We start from the raw sequence: 21,929 nt of genomic DNA on the forward strand, positions 1-21,929 counted from the left end.
GTTGCTCTGCTTCTTGGCGAGGACTTCGGCATGCCCGAGGATCCCATACGCGGAAACATCGCACGCGGCGTGAGCGTTGTACTTCCGCATCAAAATGGCCGCCACACGGTTGCTCCTCGCCATCGAGTCGACGGCCCTACGATGCGCCCTGACGGCGTCCTCCTCGGTGATGGTGAGAAGAAGCCGGCTCCTCCGCTCCGGCAGCTCCATCCAGTGGGCTACGACCACAGCTGCCATCGTTCCAAGGGGTTTCGTCAACACCATCACGTCACCGACGGTGGCGCCATCGGGTGGAACTAGTTCGTGGTGAGAGCACACAGCTGCGGCTGTCCCGCCGACGAGGCACCAGGGATTCGAGACGACCGTTGCGCCCTGGACGAGGGTCTCCGCCGCCTGAGCGGCGTCCCTGAATCCTCGGATGATCATCGGCACGACGACTTCGCGCTCCTTGTCCTCCAATCTGTTCGAGACCCCGATCGTCATGCGAATCGTCGCGCAGTCGGCGACCCCCAGGGAATAGATTCCGCTGAGGACGCTCGCGCAGGCGATCCTGCCCATCAAGTAGGGGTCCTCGACCACCGGGCATAGCATGTTGCTCGACTCAAGGAGACTCAGGCCCAACCGGTCGAGCTGCGTCACCGCCGGTTCTTCGCCGCATGGCGCGAAGGCCGTCAACAAAGGGCGTAGCTCGTCGCGACTCGGTTTCATTCCCTTGCCACGTATGTCGCCGAACTTTGTCAGCCTGAATTCGGGGCTGAGATCGTGGTCTGCGGGGTTAAACGGCAGCTGGAGACACGGAGCCGCGGCTCCCGGCTCCCCGGTTAATTCTAACCTCACGGAGACGTCGCCCGATCCGTTCTGCACGTCAACCAATTGTCGTTGAACGGTCATAATTTCACTGCCCGACATTTTTATCGATACACTGAACTTGGCTGTCCTAGTAATTGCTTGTAGCCAACTTTTTTCTTTTTTTTTTTTACACAGTTTACGGAGAGAATTTAGTTGGTATTTATGCGACGACGCGGACGTGAAGTAAACGGTTTATGGCTTCTGTTTGCTTTCTTGATAAAAGACTGCGAGGAAACAGAAGAATACGGGAGGCTGGAAGGAATCGAAGAAAAACGTATCGATAAAAAAGTGAACAACGCCGAGGAATTTCCGCCGTACGCGACTAATTTCACGCCTATAAAGATTCAACGGAATCGACGATACCTAGTCTTGGAATAAATCTGTTTCTACGTTTGTTGGATACAATGTAACACGTAAAGGCATTTATTTTACTCTCAAGTTTTTCGCCGTCATCTTTTCGTTCCGCATCAACATTTTTCTTTCTTGAAACACGTAATTACACTTTTAGCAAAGCTGGCGCAATTCATTCTGCTAGATATTTTTATGTATTATACGATAGGACAATTGGACTCGGTTTTTAACCTTGTTGGATTTACTTTTAGTATACGCTTTAATGTAATTTTTTCCAATTTTCGATCAATTAGTGGACGCCGATGAAGACGTTCATCAAGACATACCTGGCAAGTATTTATTTTTCTTAGAGTTTAAATCTTGTAGAAACTTTATAATATTGAAACTTCTAAATGTTGTCTTTATTATATTTTTAAATTCAACTACTGATTGTAATCAACACGTATATTTGATCAGATTTTCAGAGTTAAAAAATGTTTACTCTTTTATCGATTATAAGCAAAGTAGTTGAACTTCATGATGAGAAAAAAAAAATAATCCCAATACTAGCGTGATTAGTTTAGTTGAGTATGTGCAGTTTTCGTTATTTGACTAGCATGGCTACTTAAAAGTTTATTCAATTTCGTTCGTTACATCTTTTTCTTTCGTTTTCCGCAACTTTACAGGCTAATTGAATTGATTTCAGTGGCCTACATTGGCACGCAAGCTTTTCACAAACACTGCGAAATCGCTTTCTACAGCTATTCAACGTATACGTATGTATCGTACATCTATTAAAGTGTCATGATACTGGCTTTAAGATAAGCATAGACGCAGAAAATAAATACAGATAAGTATGTATAATACATAAAAATCGTTGATAACGAGAAATCTAATCTCTTCAACAATAATTTTTCATTAATACATTCAACAGTTTCATGTTCAAATGTGGCAATTCTTATCAACAGTAAATAGAGTCTGTGGATGGTTTTGAATTGAAAAGTATGAAACCCGCGATATTACAAGGTGAATTCTTTTAAAGGTATATATGTACATTATACATAGACGATGCTCAGAGAGCGTGATGAATATAATTATTACGTAAAACGGGATCAATATTTTAGTATACGTAGGTATTGTATACAGAATTCAAACACACATTTTAACGCTTTGACGTCATAATTAATGTTGATATTATACATACCTATGTGTATGTATATATACTTGCGGGCATGTGGCGTCGCGTAGTCACGGAGGAGAACTAAAATAACGCTAAAACTCTGTCGGTATTATAATTCAAACAGAAGTATACAAAAAAAATGTACACAGGATAAAAGGCTCGTGGTAATTGTGAAATTCACAGTTATAATTGCCCCATGCCTTGTACTCGGCAGATTATTAATCCGAATCCTACTTGTTGTTAGATCGAAAATAATTCAACGAATAATCGCAGTCTCATCACTCAGAATGTTATTTGCAGTTTTTGTCGACATCTAATTTCATTTTTCAACCGTTCAATTACGTAAACCATCCATTGTTAACTCTCTATCATTTAGCGTTTGAATATTGTTACACGTATGTAAAAATTTGTTCGTAAAATGATTCATCGATTTGTTAAAACTTCGTTAAGTTATTCAAAACGTCAAATTCTGTACTTTGCTTTTTGCAATAAATCATAATCATCTTTTAATATTGATGCCACGTGCATACGAATTATTTTGTTTTCATTTTTAGATTCTAAAAAATCTATGACGAGTATTGCCAGCATAATTTTTCAACTGTTTACGTGAGAGAACAGAATATCCTGAACGATCTTTATATAGTATATCAATCTACCGAGTATCTACAATAATTTCAAGATTACGTAACATGTTTTTGAGCCCATTGACCGCTCTCATATGTCATTACATACACGCAATCTCGCAAGGTAGTCAGAATAACCTTACATTTTTCATGGAATATGTAAGTAACCAAAGAAGTATTCGACTATCAAAGTTCAGCGTTAAACGATAAGGAGTTGCAATCCCCCGACTTACACGTGGGCCTTGAAGATACGGTGGCAAAGTCATACTTGTCGTCTACAAATAATTAAAATCAGAGCGTATCCCGCGTTACGTTATCATTTTCACGTTTTCGATGTCAAGGCAGAACGACGATCGTCGCGACGAATGTCAGCGCCATTTTGGAGACGAATGGGGTCCACAATCTCGAATCAAAAGTTACAAGGAGAAGAGATGAAACAAAAACACTTTAAAAAATCGAATGAAACAAAATTCCTAATTTCACAAACAAATTTCCATGATTTTGTTTCCATTAATCCCCAAATGACACAACCCAGAATCGAACACTTGGCAGTAATCGTCACCGCTCGACCTGCTTTCCGTAAAAAAGACACAATTTGAAAACATCTTTACCTCGATTCATCAGCAAAGTCCTGATGACTCGGATGTAGATTTTCCCGTGCTTGGTCCTGGCGACGTGAAAAAGGAAGTCCGAGGCCTCGCCGTCACCCTCGTGGAGGTCGGTCTCGATGAGGACCTGCCTGAGGTCTTCGACCCTCTCGTCGGCGGTGCTTTCGTCGGGAGGGCCGAGCCGCCTCTCGAGGTACTCGACGACGCCGATGTCCTCCCACAGTTCCGGGTCTTCCCGTTCCACGACTTCGTCGGGTTCGGGGACTTCCCATACGCTGGACAAGCTCCTCGCCGAGTGTCGTGGACTCGAGCGGCTGCTGAGAGCAGCGTAAGACACGTCAAGGGCGAGTGAGTTGAAGGTCGTCCCGAGGGAAGAGACGCTCTTCGAACCGGGTCCGTAATTCCTGGAATCATGGTTCTCCGGTACCGTGGTCTTTCCCCTTCTCAAGCTGAATGATGAGCCTGGATTTGTGGTGGTCATGACATAGTCCTGAGCCCAGGGCGAAATCACCCCCTCGGGACTCGGCGCTGCGCACGGTTACGGGAATAACTTGATTTCCGAAAAATTCTCTTTGCCTACGATTTTCAGAATCAGGGGAACAAAATCTCCGTCCGTTCGCACAGTTTCTGCACTTTTACCTCTTTGCACACTTTACACTTTTCATTTCAGTTTTGTTATATGAAACGTATCAGAAAATTTCAATGTAATATCACGTTAATCGATACACCGTGTAGTTGACGTGTAACTAACGATACAAATCTCTTGTTCACTGCTGCACGTTGAAGAATATTCACCGAACTCTTTTCAGGCCAGGCACCTGTTAAGGATGTAAATTAAATGTCTTTCCTTCTTCTCCGCGCTTTAATTGAGCAGCCGGAAGTGAAGGTAAAAATCGGTATTGTCTACGACCACGTAGTCTTGCCGTACATCCAAACATATAACGTATATATGTACACAGGGAAAGGTAAGGAGAGGGTAACGCGCGACCTGCGGCAAGTCACGATCTGTTTCGAGGGTATCCTTCATTTTACACCGTACCTATGTCTGGGTATATACCGGGACAATCTCTTGAAACTTGAAAATCAACCGCGCACGCGCCAAATAATTCAATCTCATTGGTCGGCGAAATCTTCCCGCAGCGACGTTCTTGTCTGCGATGCAGGCGGCCAACCTACGCGAAATGTGGACGTTTGAATTTTCAAAGAGCATGAGCATTAAGTTCCGACCGTTTTTTTAAGAATCTACTTTCCGATCCAATAACAAATGCTTCCCGAAAACTTTCCGAGTCACCACCTCAATTATTGGAGATTCTAACCTCGAAAATTCGTATCAACTACATCGCCGGCAGAAACAGTTTGACAGCTGAAACTCGGGATGGCCAGCCTGCGCGAACAGCCGATAAAACTCGCGCATGCGCGGTTGATTTTCAACTTTCAAGAGATTGTCCCGGTATAACTGATTCTAAAAATCGCTTGATGCATTTTTGTCATTTTATTTCCGGTTTTCAAAGTAGACTGATCGGTTTCCAATTATTTTTCAATACAACCTCTCAACTCGTATTGATTAAAATATACCTACAAGATTTTTGGATGACATTTGAAACTTTTTTCAATCATCATTACTCCCGAGATCGAATCGTTATTTTTTAATATTAGCGCAAAAAAATACGAAAAGTTTAGTTCAATTCTTAAACCTACTTCCTGCTCGCATGTTTTTCAGTAAAAATGTAAAATCTTGTTATCAAAAGCGATTCAACTTTGATCTTTGCAATCACGAGCCTGTATCCACACAAAACTTGCAGTATAATTAAATACTCGATTATTCAACCGAAACTGTACCGGTTATTTCTTTAAATAAAGACGATATAAAGTATTGTACATCACGTAACCTCAATAATTATTATTATACAGAGATGAGACGTGCCGACGTTCGAAAGTGAAAGAAAGCGATCTTATCCCGTTTCGAAGGGACTTTGAACGAGAAGTAGATCCAATTAAGATTATAGCTGGCAGCTGATTTGTGAACGAAAAAATGAAGGCAACGAAGATCGAGAGCGCGGTAAATGGGGGTAAAAAGGAAGGGAAGAATCGGGACGACGCGGTTCTAAGTTTAACTTGGACCATTCTCTGTGCGTAAAAGCGACAGAAGAAATTCCTACAGAGTGCAGTGAGTGTACCAGAAGAAGAGAGCAAAAGGGCCTCAGGAATTTAACGGCGGTTGGTCTGCGATAAACGCGTGAGATTTCGAGAACTTTCACTGAAAAAATTCCCATACCTTTCTCCGAGTCTTAAACCGAGATCAGAGACAATTCCCGGCAAAATTAGTGCAGAAATACCCATGGGGTTAACCATCAGAATTGGAGCAGCAGGTTCAACCTGCTGTGCAGGGTGTCCGTTCGAAAAGAATAACTTTCACCGCTTCCAGGCTGACCGTAGAAACGTGCGGCATGGCCTGATAAAGTCATTCATCGCAATACCGGAAGCCTTTCGCCCGAATGATGGTCGATGATTACCAATTGCAATGGTAAGATATGACAAAGTTTCTGCAATTTTTAAACATGGTTCGTTTGCAGAAAATGCGACTGCCATCAATTTTTATGCTGGATAATTCGCATGCACGAGGTTTAAAAGAAAACTATTCTGCAGGTTTACGAGTTTTGAAGTTGGTGTTTTTATGAGGAACTATTATTTTGCAAAAATCAACTTCATTAAAGTAATCATGAGGTTGGAAAATCTGTAAAATGTTTTCACTCCTAGCGTTCCTTTGTATTAACGTTGGAATTGCGTAGAAACGAATACATCGATTTGAGTAATTTGAAAACATTCTTGGATACTTTTCAACTATTATAAATTTGGACGCAAATCAGTTATCTTTGGCAAAATGAAATTTAGAATATGTAAAAAAAAAAAAAAAACAATATACATAAAACAACAAAATAGCGGAAAATGGATCATCCTAATAAAAAAAATCACAACTCACTGAATTTTCAATATTGTGAACTAAACATTGATTACGTAACTCTCAAGATACAGATATTTAAGAAAAAAGAAATAAAAAATATGGAGATACTGTGCAATGAAAAAAGTTATTTATTTGAGTGAGTGAAGTTGAATTTTTATAAAAAAGAACGATGTTTCATTATTTATCTTGGATAAAATCAGATTGTTTTTAATGTTCTTCATACGTAATTTACGGTGAACATGCCGCGGGGTCATTTTGACCCCGGCGTGCAGCCTAAGAGTTAAATTCAAACATATTTACTCAACTTGCGATATTTTTTCACAACGTAAACTGCGCGGACATAATTACACATCCCAAAGTTAATAAATTCCCTAAGCGATTTGTAGTTGCTGTAAAAATGTTCTCCGACGAAGAATAAATAGAACATGGACCAGTTCATTCATATAACGTGTAGACACCGCGACGTCGATTAGTTTTTTAGAGTTTTGGTTTGTTTTTCTTTTTCAAGTATCGCGAACTACGCTTAACCGCCTCCCTCGACACACGAGGATTAACGCTTTAAACAAGAGTTGAAGGAAAGACCGTCACCGGAAGTGGTTAAAAATCTCATACTAATTTTAACACACTGCCTGAAAGCGCTCTTTTGCCTGGAAGAGAAAAAAAAATCGGTAACCCGTTCGACTATTGCATAGGCGCCGGATGCCTGGGGCAGAATTTTGTCTTTTGGTTGAAAATAAATTTACGCACTTTCACTTGTCATTCCATAATGCAGATACGCGATATAATTTTGAAATACTTTTATGGCATACGTAGGAAAAAGCGTGAACGATGATTGAACGAAAAAAGAGAAAAAAAAAAAAATCATTCATGTACATCAACGAATATTCGAATCGATTTGATTGTTTTGACAATTTTGTTTTTTTTTTAATAGACCGTGAAAGTCATCATCCTCGGAGGCTTTCCATGGAATTGAATCTTACGGATCTTCGTTAGACCAATTAAAGAGCAGGAAGTTTGGCATAATGTTAACAAACGTATATTTTTCTCTACGATGAATCGGGGCCAGTAAGACTGTGAATAATTTCAAATTCGTAACTGATTTACTACAATTTAAACGAAATTACTGCCAAAACGAAATAATGCGGGCATAATTAGACGGTTCCTTCGATCGTGAGTCGAAAGTTGAATCCACCACGGAGTCTGTGATTTGACGTTTCTATTTATAATGATAATTGAATATCTCGATGCATGAGAAATTTTTATCGATAAGTGAAAACGAACGAACGAATAAGCAAAATATAATTTTCTGTTTCACGTACGTATTAGAAACGATAATTTCCTCGATGATCGTTATTTTTTCTTTATTCGAGAGTAGATCAACCCGTCATTTCAGTGACAATGACGGAATTTGAACCTACGCCATAATTTTGTGATAAAAAAAAAAAAAAAAGGTAAACCACCGTGCTACGCACAGAAATTTACGTTTTTTTTTTGTTTCTTTTTCTCTCTCTCTCTCAAGTAAACAAAATTTTCACCCTCCTGAACTCGCAGAATATAGAATTCGAAATACACAAAGCGGAGTAATAAATTTGATAAATCGAGCGACGAATAGTAAACGCATAATCTACAATCGATCCTCTATTGTGATATTCAAAACCCTCTTTGCGACAATGACCGTATCAGGTTACAACAGACAATGAATAGTAAAGGTAGAGTACCGTATACCACGAACGTATAATTATCTACCTGTGAAAAAAAAAAAGGTGAGGAATCAATTTGCAGCTACATTCGTTGTTTCGGCACACGAGTAACCGAATATGTATCATTTTTAAAAGTACATTTCTTGCTCGCGCAATAATAACTTGAAATTGCAAAACACCGTGATGTAGAACATTTTTTAAAGGATCTCAGGTTGAATTTTATTGCCTAATAAAGATTCGGAAAGCTTTGTAATACTAGAAAATTATGATTCTACATTTTTTTTTTTTTTTTTTTTTTCAGGAGAATCGATAATTCTGACCGGAACCAAAAAAATAATCCTCGTCCAGACAAGAAAATTGAATTTATTCTGCAACGAGGAGGAACTTTCGGACGAATGTAATTTTTTATACGTTCAAACTTTTGGTCAGAAAAAAAAAGTTACAATAATTCGTTCACTCAATTTCATCTTAACTTGATTTCCCAAAGTTAAATAAAACGCTCTTTCAAACGTTTGTACAATTAATCAATTTTATACGCATGTTATCGATATCGATCTTCAGGAATTTTGTGTTGCACTCGAGTTAATCGATTGCCTATAAAATAGACATGCAACGTCTCGCGTTGCAGATATACGTGACAAATGATAAACAACAGACGGTAGGTAATCAGTGTTATCTGATTGTGAGGTAAACATTTGCACCAAGAACTGCGTGTTGGTAAAATACAATCGGTTGGCGTACGTGGTCGGGTACACATAGAATTTACAATTTACCGTATAACAACCGATCGATAAAATATATTGCGGTTTAAAAAATTGACAAACAAATAAACAAATAAATGCATCATTATTCCGTATCAATTTTACGAAAAGTAGTAAAATATTATAAAATGTATTTTAAAGTGTAATATTTTGGAACCAAAAAAATTCGATTACATAGATATTAAATTATGCCTCAAGTATGAACAAAAATGTTGATAGAAAAAAAAAATCACCTGGGACAATTTCGACCACAAAATATATTCAATCTTTGGAATATCTTGGCTTCTAATATTTTTCACAACACAACATCCGCAAATAGTGTAATAAAATTCCAACTATTTTCTCTAAAATTTTTGTCCATTTTCTCCTCTTTCCTTTCTCCGTCCAGTTTCTCATACCAGGTAATTATTCGCTAAGAAGTGTGCCGTTATCGCATATATAATATAGGATATCATCTACCACCTACAATTAGATCAAAAAATTACACGTTACACCGATCGCGTAAATGTAATGGAAATATATACGGTTTCGTTTCGCAGCTTCCCAAGGAACGGTGTCACGCGTATTATGGCTGCATTTATACTGCACATAATCGTCAGCTGTTACGTTTACCAGTCATGAAGCCGGCCGGTGCAAACGTCCACCTGATACATCTAGGTATCGAATTCAGAACCCTTATCGATGAGTTACTTTGAGGGTAGTCGAAGCCTCTGAAAGAAATTAATCAACCAGTGAAATAGAAGAGTTGAAAAAAAAAAAAAAAAAAAAATGCATAGAAGTTTGTAAAAAGGAGGAAACACGTTTTATTTGCATTCACCGAGAGAAATTTTCAGTTCCGGTTACCGCTCAGTTCCTTGATTAGTTTCGTTTTTTACCACAATCGAAAAATATGGTTCTAGGTGAAAAATGAAAATTAGCAATGTTTACTATATTTTCTTGTAACTGTTGGGAAAATTTAATGCTCGTGCAACGATAAATTGACGTTAAAAGCTTGTTTGACTTAAAAAAGTGGAGTAAACCGAAGAAACTGATTTTGCGTTGCGATTGCCAAAAAAAAGGATCGACGATAGCGCAAAATGTTTAGGCGTACCTCGTTTTTCCTAATTCCAACAATATTCAAACAGTTTTTTTTTCAACGATATCTGGTTTACCGAATCTTTCTAGTCACTATAAAAAATGAACATCGCGGTCTGTAATTGATTAAATATAGTTTGATAATCGGAAGTGCAGAAATGTGTATGGAGCCTCAAGTTTGTCGATGAAAACTTATCGTTGGACCAATTATAATTGAAATAAATTATTGGAGCGAGTCGACGAGCTCTATTGAAAACAACCGGTGTGACGCTGGACGCGGAAAGCAGTTTCGTTGCAACTGTGCCGGCGTCGTTGTTAGAAATGGAGAGAGAGGGAGAGAGAGGGAGAGAGAGAGAGGGAGGGAGGGGAAGAGAAAGGGAGGTGGGGATGTGAAGAGAAATAGAAAAGGGAAATAAAGAAAGAGAATGAAAAGTAAAGAGTAAGCAAATTCCACAAACATTTCCCCATCACCCTGGCTAAATAAATAAAATTCATCGCATTCAATTTCTTATCGACTGTTTTTCGTTTCGTACAAAAATTTTTCATCGTTCGATACTCGACGCTGAATTTAGTAGTTGCGTAAAAATCACAAGGGAAAAATAATTCGTTCCGATAACGAGCACAGTTTAATTGTACAATTGGCACACATACAGAGGTGGAGGATTTAGACATTCTCTCGACCTATCGCAGTTTTCGCATCTATGCATCCACCGTGGTTACGGTAGGTAGGTTAAACCTCTTCCGGTTCTCCGATCGGACTGCCAGTGATGGTTGAATTTTACGCGTTAGGAATTAATTTACTAAGTTTTTTTTTTTTTTTTTTTTTTTAAACCTAATACGATTGTAAGAAACGCGAAACGGCGATTCGTTGCGAAAAAAAAGTTGTCAATTTTCGATCAGATACTTTTTGGTACACGTGTTTCGTATAATCGAGATCAAAAAAAAAAAAAAGAAATTACACATATGGAATATTCATTCTTCGTTTAACGATAACACCGCTGAATGCTGCTTCGTGATAAATTATGGAAAATTTGTCAAGTCCATCGAGATGTTTGAAAATGTATGCAATAGTATACGTTAATTTTTTTGAACGCGGATTAAAGTATGAGGATTTAATTCGGCGCGATGAAAATGAGTCGACGATCTCGATCGCTAAAAGTTTAGATAACGAATCGATACGTGCAGTATCGCGGGTTACATAAAGGAATAGATTAAACTTTTTCACTAGCTGCAGGTGATCGATTAGAGAGAACAATACCTAGGACGACGGGTGTGTAGAATTGTTCTAGAAAGTCGGATATTTAATAACTAGAAAATTATTGAATGTAGTTATTATTGGTGCGGGTGTGTTTACGTCACGGCTTTAAACTACATCTACATTCGTCTATCGACAGCGGAACGTTATTTGCAAATTCAAACGTACATTTAGTGATACGAATAAAAAAATTAATACATTTTGTACTCAATAGCAATTATAATAAATAAAGAAAAAAAAAAAAGAAAAAACAACTTTCTTCTCTGTTAACATCTGCAAATATCTTTGCAGCAACGAGATGCATCTTCGATAATAGTATCGAGTAAAGAAATTGTATGCCGCGGTGTGAAATTCATGAATTTTTAACGTCAAGTTTTAACACAACTGCGTAAAAAAGGATTTAATTTTTGACGCGATGTTAAAAAAATGTACAGTTTCATTATGCGTAATAATATTTTTCAACGAAGCGCGATAATAATACTATAATAAGAAAACAACACGTTTCACATACGTGTGAAATTTTTGCTTCTGCATTTTTAAGGAATTATTCAATTATAAAATCCGAGTCTCGTAACGTGGATAAATCCGATGGCAAAATATGTGCGAAGGATAATTGTTGGGAACTTTTACTCTCGAGAATTCAACTCTTTCTTCCCGTACAACGTCGTTTCAAATACCTAAGCTAACGAAGTTAATTCAAACAAGAACCTTGGATCCCGATGTAATTTCTTGACTCTTTAAATTTCTTCAGCTCAACGGCAACTTTATCAAAAAAAAAAAAAAAAAGAAAAAAAATTAGTACATCACACGCACACAAGGCATGATAGAAATAATGTATTTCGTAGCGACGAGAATTGAACAGCTAGAAAAGTAACAGTGCAATAAGTTTCCGCATTACAAACCTAGAAACCTAGTATTCTAAATTCCTGGATGATTATCAACCGCAGAAACATCATAAAGTCAACATTATACCGGCGTTATTTTCGTACAGATTTTATTCAACTCAGGTCAAAAGTTTCGTCGGCATTTCCAAGCAACGTTGATAATGACGACATCAAGCCGCGATTGTCTATCAATCAATCTGTTTACGATCGAGCGAATAAAAAAGTCCGCGTGAAAATCACTCGGTACTGTATTACCTGTACGATACATGAGCTTGCGGAATGAATCGATCATACTTCGGTACGTAATGTAATGAAACGCGTGACTAGAAAACGCGACGTACCTGTACTGACACTACAGTGACGTCGATACAACGTCCATTAAGTAATTCAAACGGGTCAGCTACGCTGTTTACGCTTTTAGCAAAGACGATATATACCCGATGCGAACCACTTGCCGAAACTTTATGCTTTCGTCCGATATTCGAAATTAGTTACCACGGATGTTTCAGAAACCAAGGTATTACATTTTTCCTCTCAAATCAATCGGTTTCAAGACTTTCAACGTTCCAAGATTTCAAAGATCTCAACATGACGATTGGTTTATATCCGTCGTATTGTTAAAATGTTATACGATATGTTTTCAGAACTTTCACCTTCACCGAAACACCCTTGACTTTACGTTAAAATCCCCCAACTAACTGACATTACGATATTTACCAAAACTATGTATTTATGGTAATTCCAGTGTTATACTCTTATCGTTACCAAGAGAATCATAACGCTTGACGATTTCATTCAATTACGAATAGAACCCAGGATTCAATTGACTCGAGTGATCGATCGATCGATCCGATTTCATTTTAAGGGAATGGCCTCGTCGATTTGAACTTTGAATTATATATATCTCCGAATAATGAAGTCCACGTATCGCAATCGCCAAAAAACGTTTCAACAGTGCGATTCTGTATGCAATTCCGAGCAAAAATAGTCCGATACCATTTTCATTTGACGTAGAAATAAAAAAATGAGATGAATTCTGCGAAATTGCGATAGTAAATTTGTACAAAGCTTTGCTTTTGCGTCAAATGAAAATGTATTGTAGTATTGTTGGTCAAAATTGCATACAGAATCGCACTGTTGAGCCCTCTTTCGTCTTTGGAATACACGAATCTGAAGCTAGTAGTCAGATAAGTTGGCAATCAATCACTGTCTGAAATTTGGAAATAGAAAAATGCATTTCAGTTTTATCCCCATAATTTGATAAAACTATCAAGAGTTTCAGGGTATTTTGCCAAAATTTTGACTCTCTGACATCGCTACCTTACTCGAAAGAACATTACAACGTTTGGCTGCCAGTTTCAGTCTCGTTAGCGATCCGTAGACTTAGATATTCGCAGAAACGTGTACACACCAAGGTCAAAATCGACCATGTTACCCAGTTACTACCCGCAAGTAATTTTGGCGAAGTGAAGAGTCGATAAAACACTCGGTCAATATTCCTGCGGTGTGTTGAACAGCTTTGTTCCAACGTTCAACTTTGGATTCCCATGCATTATGCAGAGTGTCAAGTTCTCCGATACCGGTTGTGAACGGTATGGTACTCGAGTTGCCGTTACGTCATTGACACCTCTGAAACACGGAACGAATCTTGAAACGAAGGTTCAGTTTTAAAGTAGCGGTGCAGCACGAGGCCTCGTCGGAAAGTACAAGTCAATACGTGGACAAGCGGTCACATAACTCGATGATCGTGGCTGATCAGTTGCGCAATCTAACAGCGTAACATTCCTTCATGGACACTTGGGAGATCCGTTCGAGTAACGATTCCAACCTGTTCGAACCGATCGTGTTCCACCTTATCGCTGTTCGTATCATCGTATCAGGTTCTACGACCTGCGGCATACTTGCACCGTTTCGCAAAGGCTACAGTGTCTCGCTTTTTTCTTTTTTAATCTTATTTGCTGTCCATTTCGCGATTCTTAGAATCGCCCGTCGCGCATTTCCTCAATCAGGAACTCTGGTGCAGAATTCCCGCGACCATTAAGAGTTCTCGAGTAGTCGTCACTGATCGAAGGTAACCTTCGCTTTGTGCAGGTGGTATACGTACAACGCGCGCTGTACACAATATGGAATTACTTTCTAATAGTTACAAGATGACATTTAGCAACTGTTAACAACGAGCGACAACCTCGCCCTCGTGACCGTGAAATTAGCGACAAGAATTTTCCTCCAATTTCGAACGTCGTTACTGACGATATTTGAATTCTCATAGAACCAAACGTCAAGTTCCTTCTTCGAGACCATCTTTCACCTACGGCCGAACAACAATTGTCTCCAACTAATTCGCTGAAATTAGAATAAGAAAAATAAACCTCGACGAGAACGAAGAAACGAACCACAATTTCGATTCCGAATCGTTCGATAAATTTCTGACAATACGTCGTCACAGTCTTATCGCGCATACGTTTCCGATAATGGTTAATTTGAACAAGGGGCGGTTCCGTGGCCGTAGACAAACCGGCGATTAAAACTTGGCCGAAACTAACGGCGACGATCGCTTCACTCACGTGTAACACCGTATATCGGCACGGGAAACAGGATTCCACATACACTAAAAGCACGGATTCACGGTACACATAGACGAGCAAGGCGTAAGAGAGAAGAGAATCCGGGCACTGGACGGTACTTTAGGAAATCCGTCCCGCAGGGGCGGCGGCGTCGGCGTAAGTCACGCGCGGTTCGTGCGACGCCGTAACGAAAACAGTACTGAGGTCCGAGAGGCGATACCAAAATGTCGCTTGGACGAGCGACGCCGCTAACGCCGCTAACGCCGTCTCGGCGCAGACCGTTCGAACTGCCGTCTTGTGCCACGGAACCACGTGACGCCCGTCCAATTCTCGAGGCCTCTCATCTCGACTCTCTTATCTCATTCCTTATCAATTCGCCGGGGCTCTAGCCGGCCGTTCACTTTCTTTCGGGTGTCCAATAATTCGCTCGCACAAATCGGGACATCGCGTGTAGTAAGAATGACGAAAAGTAATCGATTATTGTTCGAATTCGATTATAATCGATTGTTTGTCGTTTACCCCCATGAACGATGCGGTATAATATCAATTTGCGTGATTAAGGGTATCGATTGTTATCGTTGGGTTACTTACCGAGTACCTGCTTGATGCAACGAGTGAAAGATAAACGAATATTATTACCTGATGTTGGAGAATATTTTTTATGAAACTGTAAATTAACCAAACACTTTCCGGATATTAAGACCAGTTATACTGAATTTTACGAAATTTTGGATTTGTACGCAGAGTTTCAAAAAAATACGAAATAATCGATTGAACGATTCATTTTTGCCGATTTAACTGAGTCGAGTTGGATTATTTTTTTGGACTCGATTAATCGATGCGTCGATTACTTTTTAGCCTAGCGGCCGTCGCTAACGTGCACACTGAGAAAAATTTCATTTGTTACAGTAACTAGAAAAATTCACTAAAACAGGTATCGTTAATATTCGGAAATGCTGTCGTAATCTCCGAAATCACCCCGAAATCAGTCATATTAAAATAAAATTCTGGATATTAGTAATTATTAGCTGTCACGAGACGTTATTTACGATTGCAAAAATCTCTTTGTAATCTTAAAAAAATTTATGAAATCTTAGAAATTATGCGAAATCACCCGATCGAAGTAAAATTTATCTGTCAAGTAATCTCTCGTAATCACTCTATAAAATTCAAGTAATTACGAAATATTGTAATCGTGGTGTCGTTTTTTTTTTAGCGAAATACTGCTTGGAAAAATCCCGTTGATCAAGTATTAAATTTAATTTTCATGTAGATTAATGCATTCGAAATTTGAATTTGTATCGCAGGGTTATTGCGAAAAATAAATACGGATCGTTCCAAACATAGAATCCGTTTTTTATCCAACTTTTATTACAAACTTAATATTATTATCCGGTCTATTTTTTCACAGTTCTTAAAGACTTGTCATAAAATAACTAATTCCATGGTCGAAAAGATCAGACTTTTCTGCCATACAAACATCTAGGGTAAAATTTTTTTCTGCGTTAAGAATACCAGAAAAATAATTGAAATGTGAGAACTGATGCGATCGAAATGAAAAAAAAAAAAAAAAACAAAAATTAACCGAAACGTTTTTGCTAAATCTTAAAAGCCAGAAGTCTGAAAATTCCATCATTTTTGAATCTCGACTCGTACTGCAAGACATAAACAGCGTAAAAATATCGGTAGTTTGGTTTTCTACTTCTAGGTTGTTTTTTTTTGGTCCTTTCTGTTTGTCAGAAAAGTCTCTGAAAATCACTTGAAATAAATTTTGTTTCGCGTTGGTATGTTATTTCGAGAAAATAAGCTACATTACAACTACCACATACATAACAACTAATTATAGCTAATTATAATTGTTCGTAATATTTGCGACGAACCGTGCGTTTTTAAAATTAGTAAAATCGTATAATAATCGTGGTATAATTGCTCTAGAATTATATACGTCTGTAAACTTTTTTTTAAAAATTCTTGTCTTCTTTTTTTTCTTTCTACCAAATCAAGATATATTGCTGAAATTGTTTCAAACTTGATCGACAGGATGTGATGTAAGGCAAGAAAACTTTCGTTATTGTTATTGACTTTGTTTCTTTGTTCTAGGAGGTTTGTTTTTTTTTTTTTTTTTTTTTTCAAGAAGAATATCGAACGTGATCAAGAGCAAATTTTCACTATTCCTTAAAACTAACTGACAGGTATCTGGTTCTTCTAAACGTCGAGCTGTGTTTGTATTATAGCCTCAGGCTTTTCGGCTCACGGTTCGTTAATTGCCTAGCAAATTTACGAGCTACCGATAATAGCGGTTGTGCAGGTACATTACTGTTATTATTAGACTCTGAATACTCTCAAGTTTTTCTTTGCTTTATAAATTACCGCGATACGTGCAGATGTTAAACGTTTCGGTTTCAAATTTTAGACCACACCTGCAACTGGTTCATGTTCTGTCTAAAGATGCCGTATTGTTCACAGCTGAATCGAAACAGCACCAGTTAAACGGAATAAATTCAATTAAGTATAATCATCTTCCCGATCCAGTCTAATTCCGACAATTATCTCTGTTCGTTAAAAGCTCGCTTTTTTTCAAATACAGGAAATAAAAATCGGTGACAAGAATCTGTTTTTCGGTTCAATGTATCCGATAATCGATTTGAATAACAGTGAATTTATTACCGAGGCGTAAATAAACTTCAGGTTATAAATCGTCCTTGTGACTTGAAATGTGCTCTCCCTTTTTTTTTTTTTCAAAGTAATAAACTAAAGTGAATTTCACACTCGAAGAAAAATTATGCTAAACTCTGATATGGTTTGAGTTGCAAAATTGCCAAAAAAAAAAACGCACACTTCGAATTTGAAAATAAGTAATAAAAAAAGTTTCCTTCTCTCATTTATTATTTCCCAAATATCGGTGTAATATTGTGATTCAATTCAATCAACTCAAAAATGTATATTCTACTTCTACCTTACTCGGCATTCGATATCGCAGTCAAGAATTCTAAATTACAGAACAAACGAGTCCGACATGAAATTGGTTTTAGCCGAGTGTTTTCTTTCAAGTGTATAATTTCTAATTTAATCGACGCTACGTTTTATCGCATTATTTGTTGCAGAGACGATAATCGGAAGGCTTTATCGGTCCGATGACCTTGTCGATCACAGTTTCAAGCTCGGGCGACTCGGTATGAATTATACATACATATATACGCCTGTTGTATTTTCAGAACATCGATTACATTTCGTACTATATTCGGGCGTAACGACCCAAGAAGAATCGAAGTTAAGGATGAATGAGACCCGCAATCCGAATCGAAATATAGGAAAAAAAAAAGAGAAAAAACGATTCAAGAACTGTAGGAATATTTCCTCGAAGCTATTTTACAGTACATTTGTATATATATGGGGCATTCCACGCCAATTCGACCCGGATCTTACCCTTGACCTCTTAGATTTGGCGCGCGATTTTTTCTATGATTGTTCTCACTTTGAAAGGTACTCGTTTGTTTCTTTTTCGCTTTTATTCGACTCAATTTGAATTTTCTACAATTTTTAGAAACGATTTTATCGACCGACCAAAATTAAAAATTTTTAAAAATTCTGCAAAATCCTGCGTCAGATGTCAAAATTTTCAAGCTTGGACCCCGGAGTGGGCCGATTTTTCCTTCTTACTGTTTAAAAACTTTTACCGACAAGAACACGTCAAAAAAATGAGAAACGAGATTTATTTTACCACGAACGGTTGCTGAAACATTTTCGTGTGTGACACTGGATTTGAAAAAAAAATTCGGATCTTTCGCAAGAGATATTTTGTCTTCTTCATTTTGCTAATAAAAAAAAATTACCGAAGGTAGAATGGTTACGAAAAATCTGAACAAGTTTTCAAAAATCCCACGTGACATATAAAAATGTTTCAGCAACCATCCATAGTAAAATGACTTTCGGTTATAATTTTTTTAACGTTTTTTTTTTTTCGGAAAACGCTTGAAAACAGTAAGAAGGGAAAATCGGCCCGCTCCGGATCCAAGCTTAAAAATTTTGATATCTGAAGCAGGATTTTTCAGTATTTTTTCAATTTTTTAATTTTGGTCGGCCGATAAAATCGTTTCTAAAAATTATAGAAAATTGAAATTGAGTCGAATAAAAGCAAAAAAGAAACAACCGAGTAACTTTCAAAGTGAGAACAATCATAGAAAAAATCGCGCGCCAAATCTAAGAGGTCAAGGGTAAAACCCAGGTCCAATTGGCGTGGAATGCCTCATATATAACTGGCAGATTGCAGAGAGCAGGGAATAAACGAGGTATGATAAGCACTTCCGATGACGGATTGCCGGAAGATGTCTGATATTTCCGAGCGTATAAATAAATCGCTTTTCTTGTTCACCTGGAAAGAATCGTTGTTTTTTTTTCGTGATTTATTTTTAAACATGTCCCGTTAAATTTTTTTGAATTATACTCGAAGTCACAGCAAACTGTTCAGGGAAAGTTTTGAGGAAATTTTACAGTCAGGTTTCAGTTGAAAAGTAATTTATAAAAAAATTGATGCTTTTAATTTAGGATAGAATTATTTGGGACTTACTTTGGTGAAATTTGTTAATTTTTTTCCATAATTTCTTATACACAAATTTCTGGGTTACAACGAATTTGGTTTTCGCATGTCGGAAAATCTGCAATAAAATCGATGCACTTTTTTTCGTTCAATACGATAATTTGATGGTTAAAATTAGCGCGATGCGATAAGTATAGTATTTTACAGATTGACGAGTTTGGACGATGACGAAGCGCCTCGAGAGTTTCTCGAATCGTGATAAACGCGACAAATAAAAAGTGAGGAAAGAAAAGAAACCGAAAGGCCGAGTATCCATTCCCTGATTCATTTCTGTTCCAGATCCATCAAAGATATTCAAGATCCAGTTTCAGATGCGGCAATATCGATAGCCAGAAATGACAAGAGAAACAAAGCGAAGCCCGAGAGAGTCTCTGCTGATTTTTAGTCGCGCGGGAAAGACGTTTAACTAAGTTGACAGGCGAAAGCTGAGCGCGGGAAAGGAATCGAACGGAGAAATGACAAGTGTGAAGAATGAATGAGAGTCGAGAGACGAAATGAAAAGTTTTACGATTTTGTAGTACGCTCCGAGTTTGCTCAGAGGAAAGTTCACGACCCGCGGCGTTCCTGAGAACCGAAAGTAATTTTTCAATCCACGATCCCAGAGCGAGGCGCACTTCAAACTATTGTATGTAGATTTAGAGCAGCGATTCTTATTTATTTTTTATTTATTTTTTCTTCTCTTGCCTCGGCAACGCGAAGAGTTCTCGCTAATGTGGAGAAACAAATGAGAAAGATTGTCTAAGTAAGTTTAAAGACCACCGCAATTAGTTACCCACTCAAAGTTATGGGGAGAGAGAGAGAGATCGAGAATTTCTTATTTTCATTGTCGGTCAGGTCTAAGGAACGTTGAAACAAAGGTTTGAAAAGTGTAACTGAAGTTACATATAGCTAAAAACGTCCTCGTGATACAGGAACAATTTTTAAATACTCAACTTTAAACAGCTTAAATACGTTGATAACATTACATCACATTATCATTTTTTCATTGAAAAATTCGTACTGCATGTCCAATTTTGTCCTAACAATATTGGTAAATAAACTCTGGGGAGAAAAGTCGAATTCAAATTTTCAACGGCAATGCAATGTATTTTTTCCTGAATCATAAGTTTATCATTTTCCGTCTCGAAAGTCCCAATTTTCAAATAACCATAGCGGCCAAAGTTGAGTCGGGAATAAAGTCCTGCATGTAACACAGGAATAAAAGTCGACTTTATTCCCGTGTGATATAATGTGCTATTTAGAATTCTTTAGTCTTCGAACAAATATACCTAACAGAAATTTGCGCACCCTTGCATGTTAGATGCAACTTGCTCACATAAACAGTTTCGAACACTCGGTATATACCGAGACGATCTCTTGAAAGTTGAAAATCAACCGCGCATGCGCGAGTTTTATCGGCTGTTCGCGCAGGCTGGCCATCCCGAGTTTTCAGCTGTCAAACTGTTTCCGCCGGCGATGTAGTTGAAACGAATTTTCGAGGTTAGAATCTCAAATAATTGAGGCGGTGACTCGGAAAGTTTTCGGGAAGCATTTGTTATTGGATCGTAAAGTAGATTCTTCAAAAAACGGTCGGAACTTAATGCTCATGCTCTTTGAAAATTCAAACGTCCACATTTCGCGTAGGTTGGCCCGCCTGCATCGCAGACAAGAACGTCGCTGCGGGAAGATTTCGCGGACCAATGAGATTGAATTATTTGGCGCATGCGCGATTGATTTTCAAGTTTCAACAGATTGTCCCGGTACGTGTGCACGTACATACCTACGTAACAGACGCCTCTGTTGCGAAGTACGTGAATTCGCCCGGTGTCTTGTAAAGTATAACGTAGAAGTTGGGATATAGCATGAGAGAATTCCCACATAATGTTGTCTATACCTATATTCGTGTACAATGTAGGTACATACATAGGTATACGACGTAAGGTCGGTGAATTCGAGCCTGCTTAATGTCAATTCGCTGATGCCGGTCGCGTTGCACAACGCAAAATACCACTTGTCAAGAGAAAATTATCGTATAATATATATTTTCTCTCTCACATTCTCTCATTCTTTAAATCCTCGCGCCTTAGACGCATACATACAAATACATACATATATATATATACATATATATATTTTTTTTTAACAGTACGTTTTGCCCGCAAATAAGCCAACCCATTTCCCTCGTATATATAGTTGGGCAGTAATAATTCTATTGTTTTCCTTTCTAAATGAATTCTTACTGCGGGGGTAATTAAATATTTTTCAACAATATAACCGAGCACCGGTTATAACGACCCAAGACTCCGGTATATTGTAATAATTATACCGTAGTACGCGCATCGCGGATTATTACACCCAACTCTCCTCGCCGTTTCTGACATACTTTGTAATAAACTTGCGGGGCAATTTTACAAGTGGTATAGGAACTTCCCTATTAATTTTAAACACGAAAAACTTGAAGAAGGGATTAAGTACGATTTTTAACATTTGTTTTGTACTTTCTTTATTTCCTATATTCGGTGTTAGAGTGGACAGTTTTTAAAATTTTTCTTAATAAACAGTG

General features: G+C 38.1%; 1 protein-coding gene across 4 annotated transcripts in view; it reads right to left on the minus strand.

Moving 5' to 3' along the window:
* LOC107226691 (trafficking kinesin-binding protein milt) overlaps nt 1-21,929 on the minus strand; it is a 96,336-nt gene that overhangs the window by 22,152 nt on the left and 52,255 nt on the right. Inside the window, exons 1-2 of one of the 4 annotated variants that reach the window (XM_046739384.1) lie at nt 14,791-14,973; nt 3,594-4,408 (exon numbers count right to left, since the gene is read on the minus strand). The exons of the other annotated variants lie outside the window; for them this stretch is intronic. Of the exons in view, the coding sequence (XP_046595340.1) occupies nt 3,594-4,071 (478 nt within the window). The 5' untranslated portion in view covers nt 4,072-4,408; nt 14,791-14,973. Of the gene's footprint in view, nt 1-3,593; nt 4,409-14,790; nt 14,974-21,929 lie in introns of those variants that run through there. 4 annotated transcript variants of the gene reach the window in all.

Source organism: Neodiprion lecontei, chromosome 5 (genome assembly GCF_021901455.1).
Source record: "Neodiprion lecontei isolate iyNeoLeco1 chromosome 5, iyNeoLeco1.1, whole genome shotgun sequence".
Classification (NCBI taxonomy): Eukaryota; Metazoa; Arthropoda; class Insecta; order Hymenoptera; family Diprionidae; genus Neodiprion; species Neodiprion lecontei.